This window comes from Mesitornis unicolor, unplaced genomic scaffold, assembly GCF_000695765.1.
Source record: "Mesitornis unicolor isolate BGI_N332 unplaced genomic scaffold, ASM69576v1 scaffold13016, whole genome shotgun sequence".
NCBI lineage: Eukaryota > Metazoa > Chordata > Aves > Mesitornithiformes > Mesitornithidae > Mesitornis > Mesitornis unicolor.
In genome coordinates this window covers 28488-52371 of record NW_010188991.1, presented here as the reverse complement: position 1 = coordinate 52371, position 23884 = coordinate 28488, and the positions used below count along the sequence as shown (strand labels likewise).

The 23884-nt window shown below is 40.6% G+C and overlaps 1 protein-coding gene across 1 annotated transcript; it reads left to right on the top strand.

The window, feature by feature from the left end:
• The first annotated feature begins 753 nt into the window (after window positions 1-753).
• RUVBL1 (RuvB-like AAA ATPase 1) lies at window positions 754-17024 on the top strand. Its single transcript, XM_010185916.1, has 10 exons — window positions 754-844; window positions 1637-1769; window positions 5735-5886; window positions 7169-7258; window positions 8108-8257; window positions 9620-9683; window positions 10722-10920; window positions 12811-12913; window positions 16027-16118; window positions 16434-17024. Exons 1-10 carry the CDS (start codon window positions 797-799, stop codon window positions 16591-16593), a joined length of 1191 nt encoding a protein of 396 aa, XP_010184218.1. The 5' UTR covers window positions 754-796; the 3' UTR covers window positions 16594-17024.
• The last annotated feature ends 6860 nt before the right edge of the window (window positions 17025-23884 follow it).

Genomic DNA, 23884 nt, shown 5'->3' with positions numbered 1-23884 from the left:
GGCGGGGCCCGGCTGGGCTCCCCTGGGCCTCTGCAGCCTGCACCCCTGCTGAGGTGGGAGCCTTAGGGGCCCTGGGGCCCAGGTCCGGTCTGTGCTGGGTGTTCTTACAAGTCCCGTCAGTGAGTGGAAGTCTTTGCCTGGGCTCCTCCGTGTGCTCTGGCGCTGCTTGAGAAGTGATGGGAGAATCAAGGCTCCTCCTTTCGCCGCTATTTTTGCCTTAGCTGGCGGCAGGCAGCAGTCTCCCGCGTTTTAGGCGTAGAAATTGTGGTATGGAAGGTAATGAATCCTACCAAAAGTCAAAAGATTTAGTGCAAGTAGGCTTGAGAGTGTCCGTTCCCGTCCAGCATCTGGCCCTGGGTGGGTGCTGTAGCTGATCTGTCCGTCAGATAGCCGAAGATTATTTTCCTGCTTTATTTTCAAACCTTTATATATACTTCCAATTCCAGAAGAAGGAAAGGAGTCTGTGCTCTTAGGTTGAGTTTGGTTGTCTGTGGGATGAGGTTTTTTTTCAACGTCTGTCACGTAAAATGATTGTAGGAAGTAGATGTTTCTGATCTTGCCTCCCTTTTTGTGTGCATGAAGTTGAATCACAGAATGGTAGGGGTTGAAAGGGACCTCTGGAGATCATCTAGATGAGAAATCCTCTTTAATTTTAGTGGGCTCACAAAACCAAACATTTCTAAACACTTTTAGTAATACTGGAACAAAAGATATTATAACAATACCCGTGTTAACAGTGTAAATACTTAACTTGTAGGCTTGTGGGGTTATAGTGGAACTAATCAAAAGCAAGAAGATGGCTGGCAGAGCTGTGCTGTTGGCAGGACCTCCTGGAACTGGCAAGGTATTTTCTGTTTTGATATGAAACAAAGCAGTCTCAAATCTCTTTTATTTTAATTTCTTGTCAAGACTGTTTTAGGATAGCGCTTAAATAATGCTTCCATATACTGGATTTTTTGTTAATCAATGTATTGACATGCGTTCCTGCTTTAACTTTTGATTTTTGCCATGTCATCAACATTAGCAGTATCCAGAGGTGTGTTCAGGCATCATCAGTGTGAAACCACGTCTTGAGGGTTACCAAACACATAGGTCATGTGGCCTCTGAAGAGGAGTCTTAGAATTCATATTTTAGAATTTCTTTGAATTATTAATTTTCTATCAGAGGTGTGTTCAGGCATCATCAGTGTGAAACCACGTCTTGAGGGTTACCAAACACATAGGTCATGTGGTCTCTGAAAAGTCTTAGAATTCATATTTTAGAATTTCTTAGAATTATTCATTTTCTATTAAATGCCTAAATAGTTTTTGCTTAGTTTATTTTTTTCCCCGTGCTATTTAAGGCTTTTTGCATTTGTGTCAGATGTCAAATTTGTGTCAGATGTCAAATTCAAATGCTTGGTATTTTTTCTTTAAGGTGTCTTTGTAAGACTTTGTAAGTCTTTGATCAAAGTCACTTTATATGTGTCTAACTTGAGGGTTGTTATATGTGAGAAATCTCAGACAGAACAATCTTAATGTTAAATAGATAGCTGATGTGTGGAAGGTGCAGAACTTTGTGCAGAAAGAATCCTTTGTTAATTCCCATAAAAATTAATGTCTGGGTTTTGGTGTTTTTGACTGCTTTTCTGTTTAGACTGCTTTGGCTTTAGCTATTGCTCAGGAACTGGGAAGTAAAGTTCCCTTTTGTCCTATGGTTGGAAGTGAGGTCTATTCCACTGAGATCAAGAAAACAGAAGTTCTGATGGAAAACTTCAGACGTGCAATTGGTAAGTTTCAGAAAAACAGAGGCATTCAGTATTTGCATGATATTTGCTTTCCTTTTTCCCAGTCGTCAAAAAAGGAAAAGCTTTTCAGTGGTCATGGTGGTTTTCAGCTTATTGTATGTTCTTTTTTTCAGTGCTGTTCCTAATTTAGTGAATCTCTTCCACACTTAATGGAGTCAGTAATATTTTCTGTTTATAAACAGTTACTCAGTGGTTGTGTTATGGTTTATTCTACTTCCACAGAGTCATTTCTCATTCTCCAGGTTAATCTCCTGGTTTCACCTGCGCCTCTGAATAAGGCTGAAAGGAAAATTATTTTTAGCTTCTTACCTTAGCAGAAACACTTGTAGACAGGAAAGTGCGCTCTCTGTTTTTATTTCAGTGATTTCACCGTACTAAGCAAACAGTCTTAATTAGGGACTCTCAAGTGGCAGCGTTAGCCTGATTTGCTGTTCCAGCGAGCGCAAAGGAAGTTCCATGCCAACAAAATAAATGCTTTCACTTAATGTCTTCCTCACTTCCAGCGTGCTTTTACAAGCTTGATGTAAATTGGTTAAATTTGCAACATAACCTCACCGAGTATCTAAAATCTCTTATAGGATCACTGCTGACAGCTGATAAATGCAGTTAGAAGTGGCCCTTGTTTGTGTGAGGATTGACTAAAGATAGCCTAGCTGATTTTAGTGCTGAACACATTAACAGTTAATTTTCCTGGTTTCTGTACCGTGTTTCTCCTTGGACTTCATCTGCGTATTTGGTGGCAGTAAGGTGAAGAAGTCTTTCAGTTCTGCAGTGAAACAGAAGTATTCCATTGACTTTTATAAGAAACCAACTCTCAGTAGCCTCTGGTCTTCTGGTTACCATGAATCTGGCAGGGCCTGGGGGAGGGAAGCCAGAGACTCAGTAGTCTGCAGAATTTCCTTGATGTGATGAAGTTCCCTGTCAGAGATTTGGAAACCTGAACCAACAGATGAAACTTATGCCATCCATGTTGTCATTTCTAGAGATAGCAGTATTTTAACTCTCTGAGCTTTAACAGCCAGCTACATTGTTAGTTCTCTGCATTCCTTGAACATCAACAGTGACACACTTCTAAACAAATATTAGTGTTAATGAAAGATGGAACTTCTTTTATTCCTTTCTGTTGAATTCCATGTCACATTTTCCTAACACAACCTTTATTGCATATTTTTATCAGCATAAAAAAAGAAATCTCTGAAGTATTTTAAAGGACTGGTAACCATCATTTCTCATAATGGAACACTTTCTGATTGTCTTTAAATCTCAGTTATGTTTTAGTTTCCTTGCTTGGTAAATAAATCATTTACAAGGGTGCATTTTAAAAAAAAATATTTTTTAGCCACAGTGCAGTGTCAGCTGTGACTGGGTGCAAGAAAAGCTTCAGCTCACATGTCAGTCAGTACCTGAAGTATCCATTTAGGGTTGTTTTTTTGTTGGGGTTTATTTTATATGATTTCTTGTTAGCAGGTTCTGTATACATCATCTGTTGCTTATATTATGCTATTATGCACTTTCAGGGGCTTTAGCCACTTCAATTTATAAAAACGATGTTAACATCAATTTTTTACTTCCCCCCACCCCGAGAAACAACAGGGTCTGAATCATTTGGACCCATCACTGTATAAGGAAACAGGAGTGACTCTGAGTTTACAGAATTGTTATTGTTGAAAGTCTTTTAATAACAGACTTGACTAGTCTCATGGCCAAGTACTGCTTGGGGTATAGTAGAGAGTTTATAATATGTAAGAAACATAAAAGGACAGAGCGCAAAATAAGAAGATGGAATTGTTGTTTGGGTTAAAAAAAATTTCAGCTGAGATTAATCCTGTATAGAGCTTATTAGCAGCTGGCAAATATGATGACAGTACCTAATGTTAGAGCTCAGTTGCTGTAAAAAGTAACTGCTGGAAATAGCCATTTAAATAGGATATCTGTTCACTGAGTCTCCAAATTGCAACTGCCAGTAAATCACACAAGCACTATTTAACTCCATATAGTGCTACTGAACCAAAAAATAGCCCACAATGGCCTTAGACTCACGTGTCTGATTTGTAAGTAGGAGATGTCTCTGTTTAAGAACTCCTTTGAGAATGAAGTTTGTAGATGATACATGCAGATTCATTTGAAAACAAAGGATAATCAGCAGCAAGTTCAAAGCATCAATTACTTTGTTCAGATCATGTTCATTTGTAAATGTTTTCTACAGATACATCTATATAAGCACATTAGTTTAGATTAGAGGCGTGCTTTTGAAGCAAATCATCCTCCTGGCTCAGCTTTGGTTTGTGTTGTGGAGCAGACTCTCAGAGTATGAATTGGATTGGTTTGAGATGAAATTAAACTGGAAAATGTGCTTCAGCACCATGCAAAATATACCCCTAACACGAATGGGCTTCCAGTTTTTCAGAGCAGAATAGTGCTCATGCTGAAAGTATAAAATAAAACAAAAAGGAAAACCAAACTTGTCACTGTCCAGTTCTTGGCACCAGCTGTTTTGCTGCTGGTAAAACCAGTAAAATATTCTCACATTGCTTCACATCCCTTGCATATGTAGCCTATGTGATGCAGCCCTGTCTAGGTCAGTTTTATAACTCAAAGGTTCATTAGGTTTTTTGTCTGACGTTTTGGCATACCTGAAAAAAAACAACTTAAAATTACTGAAATTAACTTTATATAGAACTTTTTATGCAGTGCTAAATAAAAGAAAGCAAACATTTCTTACCAAGAAATTCACACGTTATCCACTATTAACCTATTTCTTACATTCCAAATCCTACTCTCAATTTGGCTCCAGTAGAGGGAGACAGACTCGTATTTGTCAGTTCTTTATATTCCCCTATCAGCAGCTCAAGATTACTGGTGAAGTGTCTGATCTATTTCAAAGCAAAATGAAAAGTTATGGAACAAGGAAAGTTTTATAAAGTCCTAACAGCCTGAGACTGGGCAGGATGACTTCCTTATATCTTGTTACAGCCCATTCATTATTTTTGGTATGGCATGTGTGTCTCATAAAATACTTTATAGAGTCTCTTCAGATGTGGGTTCTTTGAACTTTTATGTAGTTAGAACGTATGTGTAATTGTAGTGGTGGTGGTGATGATGGTAGTTTTTCTTCGGAATGGTCTAACCGTAAAACTCATCAGTTCTATATTGTTCATCAATTTAAAGTAACTTAGTTAATTACAATAGTTGTGACTAGAATAGAAGACACGCAGGTACTGTGATGATTGCTCAGCTGTCTCAAAAACAACAAAGTAAGGATATAATTGTCAGCTATTTTGAAATAGCTTTAAATCTGCATTATAGCAGTTTCTGCTAAATTTCATCTAGCTTACCTTTTGCTATTAGCTTAAAAAATATTTTAAATAATACGTTAACCTTTTCTTAATTTTATGAGGTTCTACCACAATACCTGCTAATTAATTTATGTTATTTTTAACTCAGTAGCTAAAATGTAAAGGTTTTTATGAAGTTACTTTTTTTCTTCTGTCTTTACTTTGCAGGGCTTTTCTGATGGTCCAGAAAGTTGTGTAAAACTAGAGGTTATATTAGTGTCACTAGTTTCAGAAGATGATCTGTTTCTCAGACTTTAACATAGGGGAACAAATCAAGCAAATCCCCTCTTTGGGGGAGGGAAAAGAGGATACTGACATCTGCTTCAAGATCTAATAATAAGAAACAGAATAAAATAATTTCTTAGAGTTTAATAAATTGCTTTGCAGGTCAGAACTTGAACTGAACTTTCACTCTTATGACACAGGATGAATATTCTCAATATTGAAGAAGAGAACAATAATTCATCTTTCTACTTTTAAAAGTAAAAAATACCATTAAATGTAATGTAGCCTGATAATATGTTACATTCTGTTGGCAGTAATGCAGCAGACTCCTGAGTGTATGTGGCCATTGATTTGTGTACAGAAACTATTCTAAACTGTTTCTTGCAGGGTTGAGGATTAAAGAGACCAAGGAGGTTTATGAAGGAGAAGTCACAGAACTAACTCCATGCGAGACTGAAAATCCTATGGGTGGGTATGGCAAAACCATCAGCCATGTAATTATAGGACTCAAAACTGCAAAGGGAACCAAACAGTTGAAGGTATGTATGGTAGTGTCTCAAAATTTTGTTTCCAAAATATTTCGCGTCTGCATCATACAGTTTTAGCACTTATTTCCATTTCAAGCTCTTGATGCCCATCTCTGTAGAGTGAGGATGCCAGGAGGCTGTTTTCTTTTGCCAGACAACTTTATCCTACTCGTGAGTGTGTATGTTTATCTGCTTTATGTAGAATATTTAGAAGCTAGTCTTGTCTCCTACTAGCTGAAATTGGGGATAAACCTATCACTCAGTTAGCAGCCCGTTATTTTTCTGTTTGGCAGCACACGCGCTTCTATGTCTTCAACAAGTTAAAGGCAAGTTTAAGCAGGAAAAGATTCTGATGCAGTTTTGCAGCATTACTAGTAACACAGAAAAATGGGCTCAGTTGGGAATCTGACCTGTGATCTGCCTCAGGCTGTGATACGCTCACTTTGACCCTGGCTATAAACTTATGTTCACAGTAATAAACATAAGAGAACGTTCTTGATTGTGTTTGTTTTCCTGATCCTCAACCAACATTTTGAGGATGGTTTTGGGAAATCTTGCCTGCTACGGTGTAAATTGTTCTTTCTACACAGGGAGATGCGCTCTAGTGAATATTTGATAGAGAACTGGAAATTGAGCTGGTATGTTGCCAGCTCAGACCCACTTTCCCTTTGTTTTCTTGTATAAGTCTCTGTCCACATCGTTCAATTTCCCTGTCAGAGTATGAGAGAACTGAAAGCTGTCTCTGTTGTTAAGTATCAACTTGCATTTGTTCACTCTGAGAACAAGAAAATGCAGAGCAAGAGTGAATAAACATGTACTGAGAGAAACAAAAGCATCTAACAAATTCCACATACACTCTCCCTCACACAGCTCCATTGAGGATAAAGACTCAAGAAATCAAGTAGCATAATTCAGTGCTATAGCCAGATTTTTTATAGAAGTTTTGCTTGAAAGCAAGAGAAGTGCTGCTTCCTAGGTACAGATATATTGTCACATTACAAAAAGGCATATCTTGTTACAGTAATTGGTATCATTGTCATTATGTTTCTGGTACTTTCACTTCCTTCAGATAGCAGATTTTTTTTTTGTAAGAAAGTAAGTTCTGTGCATCTTTTTCAGATTTATTCTGTATTGCTACTCCAGGTGTTACAGCTTTATAAAATCCTGGAGGTATTGTTGGAGTTGCAGTTTAATTTTGTCTGGTGGGAGTGAGCTTTAGACTAAATTTCTTTTCCCTGATTACCATAATAATATGGAAGTGTTTTTACCAACTGTGATGTTTGCTTCTCTCCAGCTGGACCCAAGCATATTTGAAAGCTTGCAGAAGGAGCGAGTGGAAACTGGTGACGTTATTTATATTGAAGCAAACAGTGGAGCCGTCAAGGTAAAAGAAAAGTTCTGCACTTCAATGCAGGTGTATGTATTCTTGCAGACCTTCCTCTGCCTTCATCAGAAGGCTGTCTGATTTATTAACCTTAACTGACACTAAATGGATACATGGAAATTTTAAAAAAAGCCCAGTGTTTTCCTTATCTGGAGAGAAAATTCTCTCTTGCGCTGAAAGAATGTGGTCATCTGGTTCACAATTAAGGTCATCTGGCGAGGAAGCTATCACTGATGCTGTCTGGATGAGGTTTTTTTTCTGTAAAATCAAGACATCTTTAAGGGAAGGGGGGAGAACCAAGCAACTTTAGTCATTTTCAGGCTGACATGTGCAGTGTATTTAATCTTTCTTTTATCGCTTTGGTATTTTCTCCACAAGATATATACATGTTGAAGGGAATACTGCATTAGTTAGCATTCTTTTCATATCTGATTTAGAAAGTAGTGTACAGTGATACTTACTGTTTAATGGATGAGCATAATATTTTGTATCATATAATAAATCACCCACCTACAAAGGAGTCTTGAACAGTTCTCCCAATCTTTAGTTAATCTGCTGGATTTGTCCTTTAGCAAGAATTGCATACGGTTAACAGACGGGGAGAGAAGAGTGGAATATTCTTACCGCTGAAATTACCAGGTGTTTTTCAACAAGAGTTTTTGAGCTTTGATCAGTAGATAGAATATGCCTGTTGCTAAGCAGGGAGTGGGATGTCTGAATTGTCAGCTGAAGCTTGTCAGGACTGGAATTGTGAACTAAGCCCTTTATCTTTATCAAGTTCATGTCACTCAAGGTTTTGGCACTGAAACTAATTCTATACCTGGATTTCTCCTCTTTGCTTTTGCTCAGAGGCAAGGCAGGTGTGATATCTATGCTACGGAATTTGACCTTGAAGCTGAAGAATATGTTCCCTTGCCAAAGGGTGATGTGCACAAGAAAAAGGAAATTATTCAGGATGTCACCCTGCATGATTTGGATGTGGCCAATGCTCGACCTCAGGTATCTGACTCCACAGATGAAGTCTTTACAGAAAAATTGTTTGACATAGATGTAATGGTTACTAGAATAAGCAAGGAGATACATAAAGTTGAGCTGTCCTGTATCACCCTCAAAGATTCCGCTGTAGGAAAAGCAGTCACTGTGAAAGCCAGTCTACCTCTCCTCTCTTCAGGGAGGTTGTGCTGCAGTTGGCTGCCTCAGTGGCCCTACCATACAGGTTAAAGAGGCAGTTGCTGTATTGGGATTCATGCACCTGGTCATGGAATATTTGTCAGTAATAGTCCTAACACTACACAGGACAGCCTTACAGCCATAGCAGAGCTTCCACACAGATATCTGGGATCTGAACCTTCATAGTTAATGTGTAACCTAGATCTAACTCCTTCCTTCTACCACTGTACCCTGTCACCTGCAGAAAAGAGCAGTACGAGCTGCTCCTCTTGACCAGGAAAATAGGTTACTTTCCCTCCAGAAGGAAAGTTGCCTACAGATATAAGGTAGCAGCAGCCAGATCTGCATGATCTTATTTACTGAAAACTCTGATGCAGATTAAATATTATTCTCTGTGTTTATGGTTTTGTGGCCATAAAATGGAAACTGCAGTCACTATGATAAAAAGGTGACTAAGTATTTTTCACTGCTGTGGATACTGTTGGTGTCCCCTCTTCCTTTAGAAATGTTTCATAACCTCTTGTTAAATTTCCTTGTGACTTTCAGTAGAGCTATGAACATGTTGCAGCAAAATATCGAAAATAAGATAATTCCTCCTTTCCGTTTCTTAGCGTAAACCCAGTACTGAGGGAATTTCATCTGTGTCATAAAGAAAAGCCACTAACAAGATGGTATCCTTGTTTAAACGCTGGCATCCCTATAGTGTGATACTACAAGCCCTTAACATACTCCATTTCAAAATGAACATCCTTTTTCCAACAAAATCATTTACATTATAAAAATCAGTGTGTTAAAATCTCTTTAAACTCAGCATAATTATTCCTGTGTTTACAGGTTGAACACTTACCATGTATGTAGGCAATACAAGTCTCTGTGTTCCCTGACAATTTTAGTCCTTATGAGCTTCTCTGTCTTCATTTTTTTTCAAAAGAGGATATCTCATTTTGGTTTTTTATGTTCTCCAAATGAGCAAGCCTAAAGAAAGTGTGATAAAGTAGCTATATGATTATGTTTAGAATTCTGCTGCAGTTAAAGTGACTTAACCTTTGACAGGTTAGCAACCACTGATGATATAAAATAGCGAGTTAACTGCAAGAAACAACTTCTTTAACTAATTCCTGATTTACAAAATTCTCATGGTATGTGTTCACTACGACACCTCATAGCTGATCTGTAACCTTCTTTTCCTAGGGTGGGCAAGACATCCTTTCTATGATGGGACAATTGATGAAGCCTAAGAAAACTGAAATTACTGGTATGACTTCTGCCTGGTATTTTTAGAGCAACATAAACTATATGTTTCCCAGTTAGGAAATGATTAACAATAGGGTTATTCATTCAGCATCTCTAAATGAATGCCTACGTAATATTTCTTCATAAATAGATTTCAAAGAGCAGTGATAAAGCTGCTAGAATTGCAGTGGCTGGAAACAATGCAAGGTGTTATTGGTTCACACATAGAGTGATAAAATGTGTACTATACTCTGCACGTCTCTTCCTGGGGAGAAAGAGGTTAGAAGGCTAGTGCCATCACCCTCCTAAAACACTTCTACCAGAGAGTGTGAAGTTCACACTTTGAGAAAGAGCCAAACTGAACAACAATATAAAGTAAAAAAGGTTGTTGGGATACATGCTTACATGAAGCAACCACACTGTATTTCTGTGGAGTAGAAAAACAGCTTCTAAAAACTCGAACCTTGGTTCAGTTTAGACACCTCAGTAACAGTTGTCTATTGACTTGATGCTCTGAAGTGCACTGCTACTCCTCCTACCTACAGTTCATTGGAGAAAAATGATCTACAGAAAGATCTATTCTTTTTTTTTTATTTGAAAGAAATGATGTTTCCGTAAGTGACTATCTAAATCTAGATCAAAATCCATTTCAGTCCCTCACTTGAATGGCGGTCTTTTGAAGTATTTTGTCTGTTCCAGAGGTCACTTTGCTTATTCTAATGTCAGATTTATCCATGTAACATCTTGCATAGCTTTGAGATCCGTATGTTCACAGAAATTTATATAGCCCTATATTTTTTCTTTGCTTTTCGTAAGCCAAGTGAGGGGACAGACTACCTCAGCAAAGTGTGAGAAGTTCAGTTTAGAAATATTTTGTTGCACAGATGTCTTCCCAACACAGGACTGATTGCCACAGAATTTTAGTGCCACAGAGATGTTCCTCGTGGTAGTAGGATACCAAACCATGAAAAAATTCAAGGAAAATTTTACTTGCTTTAAGTCTTTTATACAGAGCTACAGTTCACTAGCAGAACAACTAACAGTTTCTTTTTGTTCTCAGAGAAACTTCGAGGAGAGATAAATAAGGTGGTAAATAAATACATTGATCAAGGCATTGCAGAGCTAGTCCCAGGTGTACTCTTTGTAGATGAAGTTCACATGCTGGATATTGAATGTTTCACATACCTGCACCGAGCACTGGAATCTTCCATTTCTCCCATTGTCATCTTTGCTTCCAATCGAGGAAACTGCGTTATCAGGTATGATGGCTGAACTTGAATTTTCCAGTTTGTGTTGGTCCATACACCTTGCAATTGGCTGTATCAGCAGAGTTACTGTATTTCAAGGCTTTTGTCTCAGATATTGACATCTGTGATAATCCCTGGGTTACGAGATGCACCAGTGCTCAAGAACTGCTTGTGAGCTTCATGATGGGACAGGCTGACCGAGTTAAAGCAGAATGGAATTCCTCCTTCCATTTCCAGTGACGCATTCTTTAACAGCTTCTGAATTATCTTTATTTCCTGGACAATCTGTTACAATCACCTTTCTCATTGGATACCCCAACACATCTGTTGCTTGGACAGGGCTACAAACCTCTAAAATGCAAACCTCAAAGCATGTCACAGTTGAGCCTCTTCCTACTCTTTGTTATTTCCGACTGTGTTGGTCTGGCTCTGTGATTCATCAGTCTTGCCAACTAACTTGTTTTTCATCTCCACTCCAGTTCGTGCCTCCAATTCAATATTTTGCACCCACACAATGCATCCTGTGCACATTCAGTAAAAGTTCTTAAGTTCTACTGCTAATTTGTGGTCTAGGTCTAATTTTGTTTAAACAACCTGTCATTAGCAATGATTGCTACTCTTTAAATTGATTTAATTCAGCTGTGTAACCAGCTATTCCTTTCCTTCTTGGTGGCTCATCTGGTATTAATCTTTCTCTGCTTGCCTTGCTTAGAAGTTAAGGTGATACGCCCTTCAAAAACATTTAAGGTGGACATTGCAGCGCTTTCTTTGCAAAGACATAAAAGGCTGTCTTGTAAAAGTGGAGTAAATAGAGCTCTGTCAGCATGGATTCACTGCAGATCTTGTTATGAAAAGACTGATTTAAGAAAGGAAAATTTCCATAGAATAGTTTATCTAACATTGCTAAATTAAGTCCTTAAAAGCAGTCTCTTAACTGTATACTACTAGTTCAGGTAATTAGTGATGCTCTGATTTGCCTGCTGATGGCTTTTAAAAGGGTCAGGGAAAAAAGTAATTAATTACAGTTGATTCTATAACCTCATAAGAGAGAAGGGATCACTTCAGAGGAGAGAACACCATCCACTCAAGAGCACAGCAGATGATTGCAAGGCATTTTGATTCATTTCCTGAGGAAGACCATGGCCAAAGCTGCAGTGCCTGAACACTGGCACTGAACTTAGAAATGTAGTTCTCTACCAGCACTTCACTGTTTTTAGCTGCAGTCTCTATCGATGTCATGAAATCTGGCTATCTTTCACTCTCAACTTCACAGCAAATTGTGGTGGTCCTGGAAAACAAAAGGTAGATATGTCTGCAGCCTTTTCTGTTGGGTATTGTACATCAGACAAATAAAATGATTGTTGGTCTAGATCCTGTTCTGTCCTTCATGCACAGACCTCCACTTCTCAATTTGCTGGATTGCAAGCCTGGAGTGTAAACCACTGCAGTACTCACTGGAGGGACTGAGGAAAGGAATGACCAGAGTAATGGCTTACTCAACAGGAGGGGATGTTCTCCAAAGCAATGATAGTGTATATAATTTCTACTGATACTGCTAAACAACTTAATAAGAATGATTTGTTCTTTGCTGGAAGATACTTTGAAACATTAGATAAGACTGTATTGTAAGGTACAATGCAGGGAAACATGAAGGAAAGCACCTCATCAAAGTATTTTTGAGTGGCATCTTTAAAAAGTCCAGAAATAGTATTTGTTTCCCTCAGGCTGTCTATTATGAACTTCAGACTAGAATATTTCCTGTCTCTATCTGGGGAGTGTGCCTCTATGGGAAGACACAAGAATTGTAAACTAGTAGATATGTAGTCACAGCTGATTTTAGTAAAATCAATGTACTGAGCTCGGGATGGTATCTGATCTCTTTCTGTTTGGCTTCTCCTTTAGAGGCACGGAGGATGTAGTGTCTCCTCATGGTATACCACTGGACCTGCTGGATAGAGTGATGATTATCCGAACCATGCTGTATACACCCCAAGAAATGAAGCAGGTATGCACAGCATTTTAAGAGAAATTCTAAAAAGTCTCTGGAGTTCCAGTCTATCAGGATGACTGCTGTGTCTCTTTACATTCTGTTACTCTAGAGCTGTTTGACACTTTGTGGTCACTGGGGTTTGTGCCAGAAAGCTTACCCCTTCCTAAATGCATTCTGCTTTAGCAACTGTTTACAGTAAGCTGGTAAAAACTGTGCATGCGAATTCTGTCTGTTTTCCACCCACTGATGAGTTGTACTGGTACGCCTAGAGCTGAAAGTGAAGTCTCACTTGTATGAAACAGTATGAGTTGTTAGCTGACCTTACCTTTTGCACAGATGTGCTTTCCATGGACTTTGCAAGTTCCAGCAGGTAGTGCTTTTTCAGTTGGTATGACAGGAAGTGTCACGTTTTGGGACCTTTGGTCCCAGACCTCCGGCTGTTCCTCCACGTAAGAAATGAGAAGAATTGAAGGATGCAACTTCATGCACTGCATGTTAGCCTCTGTGCCCTGTACTATAGCTTTAACCTGCTAGGACTGTCTCCCGAACCTGGGAGGATTTTCATGCTCCCACTCAAGTTTGGAAATGTAAGCACAATAAGCATTGCAGAGATACACTTCTGAATGCCCAAAACTTTTGCTGTGGGGCCATCGCAATGTCTTGTGTATCGATTATAATGCTTGGGTACCATTATGATGCATTGTGTCAAAGATCCCCCTCATTAGCGTCTCAATGCTGTGAAGTGACACAATGCAGAAGACATTAGGGTTTATCATGTCAATTCTTTGTATTATTTAAGAGATAGTGTCAATGGAGGAGAGCGATGTCAGGAGATAATAGTCTCCTGCTGCTGGATAAGTGCCAAGGTGAAGCCGAGGCATTTATCGAATATAAACGTTGAGGCAAAGCTTCATTTCACTTGGTTTGTGGAGCTTTTCATATATGGCTGTTGTGAGCCATTCTCAAGATAACTTTTTTGTACCTAAAAGGACACTTTGAAGCTTGATGATACAGATTACAGTAGAAGCAGCCTTGTGATTTAATAATGCAATTATGGTTTGTCTGTATACAAAACAAATTTTAAAGCATGACTTTTACTCCGTCTGGGAATGTTAAAGACTGTTCTCTGCACTTCCCTGTACTGTATGTGAATTTTGTGTAGTTAGGGTAGTAGGAGCACATACTCTGAGTTACTTTTCATTAAGGTCGCTATATATAATACGTGCCAAGAGTGCTGCATTATCAGGCAGATAATACACTGTCAGACAGCTCATTTCTGAACTGTTGATTTTCAGAAGCGCTGGGTAAGCGATGTGATTTCCACTCTCCTCAGGGTGAGGGAAAGGAAGTGTTTACAGTAGATTTCCTAAAGCTAAAAATAGAGTCCAGACATTATGTCCCATAAATCACGTTCCCATATATAATATCTTTCTTTAAATTAAGGCTTTTGAATGAGGAGCTATTACGCTGAAGTTTAGTTTCTAACTAAATACAGTTGAGAGGGGTTAAAAATAAGACGTCCGTACATTTATTTTTTGCTCCCATTTTTCTTCCATGCTAAGAAGAAGTTTTCACTGCTGATGTTTCTGTGTGAGACTCTTTGCCTTGGCTTTTCAAAATTGATTTGTTTATCAGCACAAGAACTGCCCATTTATCTACTGAAAGTTTGCTCATAACCAGTTCAAAAATATTTCTTTTTGTGCTGATAAAGTAGAAATCCCATTGTGTAGCTCTGTTCTGAGAGCAAGACCCACAGTGACCTTAGTGCAACCAGAATAGGGAGAAAATTCACTTTTATGCATATTGTAGTCAGGTAATGTTGTAATCAAACTTCTTTGCGTACGTGCCTGCTGTTAGATAGTAGAGGTTATAACTGGGACTGTTTGTTCCTAGCGTGTTTTACCTGAACTGCATTTCCTCTTTCATAGCAACTTACTTATGTATGTGTTTGCTGGGTTAATGTCTTGGGGCCCTAGTCCTTCAGTAAGGTTCAACCAAGTTGCTAGATAAAGTTATTTACAAAAAGGTTGTTAAAGATATGGCATTCGAGATACTTTGTTTCTAGCAGGGGAAGAATAAAATAGCAGTATTTGAATGAAGGGAAGGCGGTGTTTAGGTGATCTGAAAGACAGAAAAAATATTCAGTCTGAAATTGAAGTTTGCAGCAGCATTGCCAATATTCAGCATTAATAGCTTAGCACAACTTTCTGCCATCTCAAGCCTCTCTCTTTTACTCTGTTCCCTGCCTTGACTCCCCCAGCGCATTTTTATGGCTTTAATTTAAACGAGTGCTTCTTGATATCTTGTTTACAAAGCTGCCAAAGTGAAAAATACCTGTATTATATGAGGCTTGCAGTTCCAGAGTTATCTCAGCACTACAACACAACATCATTATCCAGTCTGCCCCTTATCACTCAGCTGGTAATACGGACTACCGAGAGACTTGTGCCACTTTTGTTACAGCTTTATATGCTCGGGCTTATTGGTGATATCTTGCTCTCCAACTTTGTAAAGATCTTCAAACTGGTACAAGCCTGAGACTGTTCTTGAAAGATTAGATTTTTCTTAGTGATTTTTTTTGTTTTTGCAGGAATAGGTGAATCATAGGAAGTAACTTTTTGATTTATTTTACTATCTTCTTGTCAGTTGAATAAAAAGTGTGTTGGGAACTGCTAAGGAAAGGGCGTAGCTTTCTGTAGGGGTTTTGGAGGGCTCCACTGTATAGCGGCACTGATACACTGCAAAATTTAGTCACTGGGGTAGCTGTCCACAAGACTCCAGACTTCCCACATACTTTTTTCTGTTTTCTTGTATAAGTTCTCATATTCTGCTCCTTATTAGTAGATATACTTTGCTAGCCATGCAGAATTAGGAAGGGTTAGTGTTCTAGATGTGTTACTTTACCTGCCTTTTGAGATAATCAGTTTTTCAACTTTATATTTGCCTATTAAAGACTTAGAATTCTACAAATTCTGGTTTAGCGGAAAGTCGCGCTAGGCTGCCTCTCCACACCATCTTGTTTTATAATATCTCATCTGTAAGCTGACAGAGTTTCCAGATCCTAAACTAAATCATTTAGCATGCTAATTGTTTGGGCTGGTACCTCACTTCCTCATTCATCCCAACAGATCATAAAACTTCGTGCTCAGACAGAAGGAATTAATATTAGTGAAGAAGCTCTAAACCATTTAGGGGAAATCGGTACCAAGACAACCTTAAGGTAAGTTGAGCAAAGTTGGCTTTTCTTTTGAGTCTGACTGGGTCTAAAAACACTGTAGGATAACTCGCTCTTGAAAGTGAGACATCTCTTTCCCATCCAGTAATGTCTATTAGGAAGACTGCTAACTTTTTAAAGAAAGAGAGTGGTGATCCTCCTCTTTTCTCTTTAAGGAATGTATGTGCTGGAGGGTCTTGCAGACTTTTTATACTACTGATAGAGCTGTGTGTTCCCTAACAAATCTCCCACCCCTACATATATTCAGTTCACTGTGATGCGCTGAAATGTAATTATTCACCCATCTGTGTTTGATCACAGGTATGCGGTGCAGTTACTGACCCCAGCTAACCTGCTTGCCAAGATTAATGGGAAAGACAGCATTGAGAAAGAGCATATTGAAGAAATAAATGAACTTTTCTATGATGCCAAATCCTCAGCAAAAATCTTGGCTGATCAACAGGAGAAGTACATGAAATGAAAAGCTTATCATATTAGATGCTTCCAAGTGGCTTTAAACCTTAGCCAGGGCTGGCTTAATTACTGAATGAGAAGTGTTAATGGTTTGTCTCTTTTGGGACTGAAAAATATTTAAATGTTGGACTGCTTTGTCAGGCCACAATTAACTATTATGTGCTCCTATTTCATCATCAACAGTGAGGTGTTCCATGATGTCTGTGTAACAGTGTAGTCTCCCTTTTATGAGTATATATGAATGAATAACTCCCGACCCATCGGTTTTGTCTTTAGATTTCATTACAGAAGAGCTCTAACTGAAGTTGATACTTAAAAACAGTCTATTTTCTTTATGAATGTTGTTTTAAAATAGTTTCCTTTTACAGATGAGAACTTTTTTTTGAATCAAAGTTTGTCTGAAGTGCTTTATAATAAAATATTTCAAGAATATTGGAAGCTCGTGTGTGTTTGCCCTGAGTGTTGAGCTGCCTACAGAAACAGTCAAAATAAGTTGGAATTAACAAAGCCAACTATGAGTAAAATGGATTTGCAACGCAAAAATAGACCTATAGCAAAGGAAAGAAGTAGTAATGGTACCTTTTTAAAGTGTTTACCTTTTTGTGGGTCCTGTTTTGTATTTTCTGAAGACTTCTTTGGAGAAGGCAGAAATACGTAATAGTAATTATCTTAGTCGTATGTAAAGCCATTCTTCCAGAGTAACTTCTCCTTTCTTTGAGTTTTCTTAAAGCAGATTAAATAAAAATTGCTTTCTGTCATGGTTAGCTATTTTTCCCACTATGTTCTGTCCCCACTGTCTTGATCACCCAGCATCAGAATGAAATTGCAAACTAAAAATGAGTGAAAATTAATGCACAAAAATGGGAGTTAGCAGCATGATAGTGAAAAGAATAGCCCAATAATTAAGGTTTGACATCCTGCTCTGCACAGACTTCATATGAACTTAGCTGTGGTCTCTTGTTCACAGAGTATGCTCCCTTGTTTGGTAAAGCATGGACACTCCACAGCTTCAGCACTCTGAGGACAGATGATGTAAAGAGTAAGATCCTTGCAACATGGAAACACAAATCTATGTAACTGTGTAAATGGATGAGCTAGGAAAAAATTAGCAGCTTTATAGAGTAATCTCACATTCCTTATTAGAACCTTTAGTGGTTTCAAACACTTCATGTAGTTCTTCGGGCAGGGTTTGCAAGGGAGGAAATAACAACTTGTCACAGGAGTTTTAAATACCCTTTTTAGCAGCTGCGAAGTAGAGAAGATAAGTTTTCAATTAATTCTTTTAGCTCATCAAAAATTTTAATTCTTATTCCTAAATTAGAAGCTTTCTGACAAGTACCAAACACACAGCTACTAAGCCTTCCACGAATCCTTCACAGAAAATCATCGGTTCCTCACACTGGGAAGATCTCAGCAGTATCACATCAGGCAGACTCTGGCAATTGCCTTTTCTTCTTTTTTCTTTTTTCTTTTTTTCCCAAAGATGAAAAGCACCTCTGTTAATCATTTCACTTTCCTAAGAGCTTTTCTTTTAAGAGTTGCTGGTCGTCAGAGAAGAAGCTAAAATGACCACAGAACCATAGCATGTGTGTTTATATAAACTACATTTACATGGCTTAATTGCTCTGTATCAAATTTAACAAAGCTTCCTTGTTAAATTCTAGAATTCTGACTTCTGAACTGATGTGTAAGCTCAGTCATCATCTTTTTGGGGAAGGAGCCCAGCTGCTAAAAACCTCTGTCCTCACCCCGGTATGCTCTAGAGGCTTGTTTCTTCCTTGTGCTGAAGTGCTGTGAGTGGAAATTGCTAATGATTTTTCAGCTCCAAAAAATGTGGACTGGACAGCTGAGACCGCTGGGGTGGGGTGGGGGGGAAGCAGAGCTGGAAGGAGGCTGGATGGTTTCGATTTAATAATGTTTTGATCACATTCTACCATCTCAGTCATCTAAAAACCTGTCTCATTCTTCAAAGTAGAATTCAGTACTCTGTCAGCCAACCCTAATTAGCTTTTGTGCTTTAAATAATCTATCTACTCCTTTCTCTACATCTACAACTAAACAGTAGTGACAGAGATATTTAATGAATGATTTTGGGTTGATCTGAATATTTTTAGCCAAGGAGCAATCCTGCTTTCAAACCTAAAAACCCTCTCTCTTACTGACTCCAAATGAGTAAAGATTGCAATTATACCTTCAGACTAATTTTCACAGCGCCTCTAGAAATCTCTTTTTACTGTGGCAGGAGGGCATGTTCTGCTTTAGTGCTATGGCACGGTGGAAAGAGACACAGCGAATTAAGCTGCTGCGTGCTCAAAATTGAACCTTTTTTTTTCCTGTTGCCGTTTGAAAGTCCTTGGCAATGATGAATGTAGCGAAAGATTATTATATTTAAGAATAAAAATACCGTTTTCTGAAATATCTGACTGATCAATTTAGAAAGAAGCTTGAATAAGCCCTAAATAATTCTGAATGCCAGACCTGTTCAAAGTCCCAGTCAACATTTGATGCCATTGGATTTTTACTGATAAATTCAATTCTGTTCACACAGCAGCAAAAGACCAACTGTGGCAGCGAGGGGTGGTACCTCTGGAATACTGAAGCCTTAAGTCCACCGTTCCTGCTGCCTGCCACTGGCAGGAGAGAACAGAAACTCTTGGCTTTCGCTGTGGCAAACCAATTATTCCTTTGCTTACAAAATGTGTGTTACAGAAATTCAAGCCCTGTAAAACTAGGAAGAAACACCTCTTCTCACAAGTAGTAAAACGAGTGATCCTCTGTAAAACTCAAGCTGGATGGCCTGCCAGACCTCAGATGGTGAGCAAAGACCTAGGAAGAAGTGAACTGTGTGTCACATGCTGAAAATAAGCACTGCCATCGCCCCTAGTTTCATAGCTGGCTTCATGACTGATGGTACCTGTCACTGGAGACTGACTGCAGATACAGAAGAGTGCTTTAGGAAGAAAACAAGATCTCAAAATACACATGGGGGGAGAAGCAGCAGCAATCAGTCCAAATTGGCGCTTTTCCCAAAGCTTGAGCAATTTAAGAAAAAATAATCATTACTTCATCATGTCAGACCATCCTTACATCTGCCACGTAGCTGCAGCCTGTGTCACAGCGGCGGCTGGTACCGAACAATCCCCAAAGGACCAAGAACCCTTCTCATGGGCAACAGCAGAACCAGGTGCGGTGCGCGCTCAGGAGGGACTGTTGTTCCCCAGCGACGTGCTCCTCCTGAGCCCTCCGTTCGGCTGTTGAAGGGCTCAGCTTGGCTTGGCTCAGATCAGCTCGTGACAAGCAGGGCCTTGCTTTTCCCTTCTGCACGTAGGTGTTCCCGCAGCAGCAAGCGAGCCCCTGCCTCGTCCCTGCCTGCGCACCCATCTGGAGAGCTCTCTGTGGAGGGTGCCGTCCCTAACGGCCATTAAGTGTCTACAAAAGACGTCAAGCTGTGATATAAAGGGAAAATCCTTCTACGCTAAATGGTGAGCGAATGTTTATCTAGCCTATTAAGTGACGTCCAGCAGACTTATTGGTGTCAAAGCTTTGCCCAGGAAAATTGTCTTTCATATTACTGATAAAAATAGTTCTGTTGAAAGAATCACTGCACCCTATGCAAGAGCTGCTGCTGAAGGATCTTTAAAAAATTAGAAATTTGACACAAAGCTGCCCCTTAAAGGGGGAAGGCACATGCAGCAAGGAACATTCTCACCAAATAAGTTTGGTTATTAATATTAAATGTGAAAGAACAAGCTATTATTTTAATTCTTTTCTTCCCATTTCCCGCAAAGGTTGCACTTAATGCATTAATCTTCCAAGCGAAGTTTTTACGACCGATTGCCTGCACACTATGAGAAGTTTCTCCATCCATTACTCGCAGGGAAACGGGCCCTGCTGTGTAGGAAAATATTTGTTACATCTTATCAGGGTGACACATAATCTAACAACAATTACAGCAAGCCCATATTTTGTACTATTTCGGTTTCAACGTGAAAAATAGTTCTAATATTAAACGTGGGGTGGGTGGGGGTTATAGTAACCAGTTGAATATTATAAGCTGTGATTTCCTTTCGACGTGGAGCGGCGCCTCTTGGATCCTGCTCCGAGACGGTGGATACACATAAATCCAGTGTACGTGCCTCCTGTGCAGATGCCACGGGGTGGTAGCCACGGAAAGTTGATTCCCCCTCTTTATACAATACTGAGGTCAGAAATTGCTGCATCTTTAGTTTTCATGTGGCCAGAAGCATCTAAAACGCAATTAACCTTCACGAGAAAAATGGGAGATGCTCTGAAAACTGACCCAGCTGGGAGACCACTGATGTCAAGAAAACACGAGATCACCCACATCCTCAAAACTTTCCATCCCCAAAAACTGGTCCAAACGCCCTCAGTGGAAAAACACCATGATTCCACTCTCACGTTGGCCTTTACTGTTTAAAACAAGCTTGGGTAGCAATAAAAACCAGCACTGGGGTGTGCACAGCAGCTCCCCACGGGGTATGGGCTGTGCTGAAGGACAGCGGGCACGAGACAAGCGTGTACCTTGCTGCAGGACAGCCAGAGGACGTGGTGCTGTTACCTCAGTGACCTGTTTTACTCCCTGCCTCCTCAGCACCACGCAGCTTTGGGAAACCCTTCCTCTGTGCCGACGCCTGCGTGTGCACTTGGACCAAGAGGTACAGCAGCGTTCCCCAGGGTGGGAAATGCTCCAGAGAGGTGAAGATGATGCTGCTTGTTTCTTGTTTTGGCAGAGGACACCCTGCTAATCAAGAGCCATTACCAGCAGTTTATTTACAAACTCCACTCTTCTCATCCAGCCTCAGAGCACTCAGAAGCAAACAGGAGCTTTTCCTGCCTAACGTTTCCATACCTTTAAAAGCAACAAATGCAAGCAACAACTGACAGCTCTGTGTCAGTTCTAGGGGCTGGTATAAATACACTTTGGGGACTCAGTTCACTGTCCGTATCTCCTCTGCTGATTAATTGCTTTGGAGCCTGTGCATCATTGTACATAATTTAATTGCATGCTTCATTAACACCGGCCAAAGAGACAGCACTGATATCCTGGGTGTGGGCAAGTTACAATGGCAGAATTTATTCAGTGGGAAGATGTTGATAGAGCAAGCAGGCCAGGGATTTTTTTTTCTCCTTAAATGTTAAATTTAAAATTTAAATGTAAAATTAGGAACTAATCTATTTTTATTACAAAAAAAACCCAAACATTTTCAACAACACAATTTGGATTTTTCTGGGGTACCAATTAAAGATTTTTCAAAGAGGAGAGGACCTAGCACTGCTCACTTGACCTTGTAACTGTGTGGCCTGCATGGCTCTGCTGGGGTCCCAGCCCCAATTTCCAAACCACGCTCCAGCCCCTTGGCTCGACCACTGCCCCTCTCCACTGGCCAACAGCCTCGGGACTCTGCTGACAGCCAGCAGAGCTCGGGACAGTTTGCTGGTGTAAAACCAGGACAAAGAGGAGAGACTTGAGCATGTTTCAGATTGGAAACCAGGCACAGGAAGGGGCGTGAGGACAGCAAGGAAGCAAAGAGCACGCTCACATCTGCCTCTCAACATCTGCAGCTGACGCTTGCTTTTTCTTTCCCAAGGAAAGAAATCTCTCATTCCTGAGTCTGCAATAAGAAGTGGGAAATGGCCCAACCTGGGGTTTTACTGCCCGCTCGCCATGTCCCCTGATCCTGCAGCCATGCGTGGATCCCACCTCCCGTGGGAAGGTGGAAGCCACAGGGTCTGTTGAAGGCAGCTGTGATAGAAACACGTTGGTGTCCCAAGCTCGTGCAGCACAGGACATGGTCTGTGAGGCCGCCTGCGGGCTCCTACGCTCTGGGCTAGTGGCACCAGTGTGGAGCTAGGCAGGAGGTTTGCCCTCCTCCAGCCCCGGGCTAAGGTTGCTGCTGCACAAGCAGGGAGAAGGGGGTGGCCCTGTGCTCTCTGTAGCAAAAGCCATTTGCCTGTCAAGGCCCTTTGTCAAGCAAGGGTCAGCACGGACAAAAGCAGCATTCCCAGCAGGTGCCTGATCCCCCACACCTGGGCACCATCCCTGCCATCGCCAGTTCCCCAGGGCACTGAACTCCCCAGCCACGACCAGCTCTGCTTGACTGGGAGCTCAGCACACCTGTGACTGCAATATTGACGTTCTTGGTCAATTATTCATCCCCTTGATGTCTGGCCCAGTATTTTCTGTCCCGGGCTATTACTCCACACAACAGTGGTAACTGGTAGCTATCGAGTGCGGCAGTGGTGTAGACAGCAAAATGGATTTTACTTCCAGGAAATTCTGCGACTTCCCAGGGAACCTGACCAAATCCACTGCTGTGGTCAAGAACAGCGAGACCAGTGCTGTCAGATCACAAAGCACTCCAGACTCACTTGCCCACAGCAACAGCAGCAACCACACATGAAACCACAACACGTAATTACGAGTCCCCCACGTAAGCACACAGTGACACTACAGATGCTGCTCCATGTGTCGGAGCTGCCAGCCCCTGCAGATGCCCTGGAGCCCCAGTGGCACATTCCTCACCTCAAGGCATGTTCAGGCTACTGAACTGAGTCCCAGAGCATTGCAACAGCGGTGAAGCATATGAGAAAAGGTTTTTAAAACTGTCTAGTAACCCTGTGTCTGGCCCAAATGGGACATCTGCCAAGCACATGCTATTTCCTTGATTTGTTTCCTGGTTATGGCTGGAGATCCCAGCTGGGGCCGTGGCTCTGTTGCCCAGGATGCTGCGTGCCACGTAGCAAGGGATGATTTCTGTCCTGGAAAGCTTCCAGTCTTTACAGTGAAGATGGGCAGTATATTGATGCCAAATGCAGCTCTTAGGGAGCATTCCTAGGGACTGGCTATCCCAGCACCTGAAATGGACCTGTAGAGACTAGGAAATACATTGCACTCTTCGGGGGGAGAAAAAAAACCACAAACTTGTAGTCTGAAGCATCTTGTTTAAAACCCCCCGTGGCTTCCATGATTTGGTGTGGTGCCGATTTTTGTTCTGGGCTCCTAGTCCTGACCTCCACCCACCATCCCACGCAGACTGCAAGGAGGTGTGGGAGGTGCTGCCGAGGCACTTGAAAGCACGGAAGGGTTTGTGCTCACCTTTGCTGGGGAGGGAAAGCAGGTGACAGCTCTGGCCAGCTGAAGTGTTTCATATTGGGCCAGGAAAAGTTCAACCGCAGTGAAATTATTTCCCAATGTCTCACAGGGAATTACTGCCTCTGCCCAGCAGGGAGGGAACAAGAGTGGGATCAAGGACACCCCACAGGGCAGCTGTGAACAC

Coding starts and splice junctions, on each gene's coding strand:
- RUVBL1 (XM_010185916.1), top strand. CDS start 797: ATGGCTGGCAGAGCTGTGCTGTTGGCAGGACCTCCTGGAACTGGCAAG. Junction 845..1,636: donor GACCTCCTGGAACTGGCAAG/GTATTTTCTGTT, acceptor TTTTCTGTTTAG/ACTGCTTTGGCTTTAGCTAT. Junction 7,259..8,107: donor CAAACAGTGGAGCCGTCAAG/GTAAAAGAAAAG, acceptor GCTTTTGCTCAG/AGGCAAGGCAGGTGTGATAT.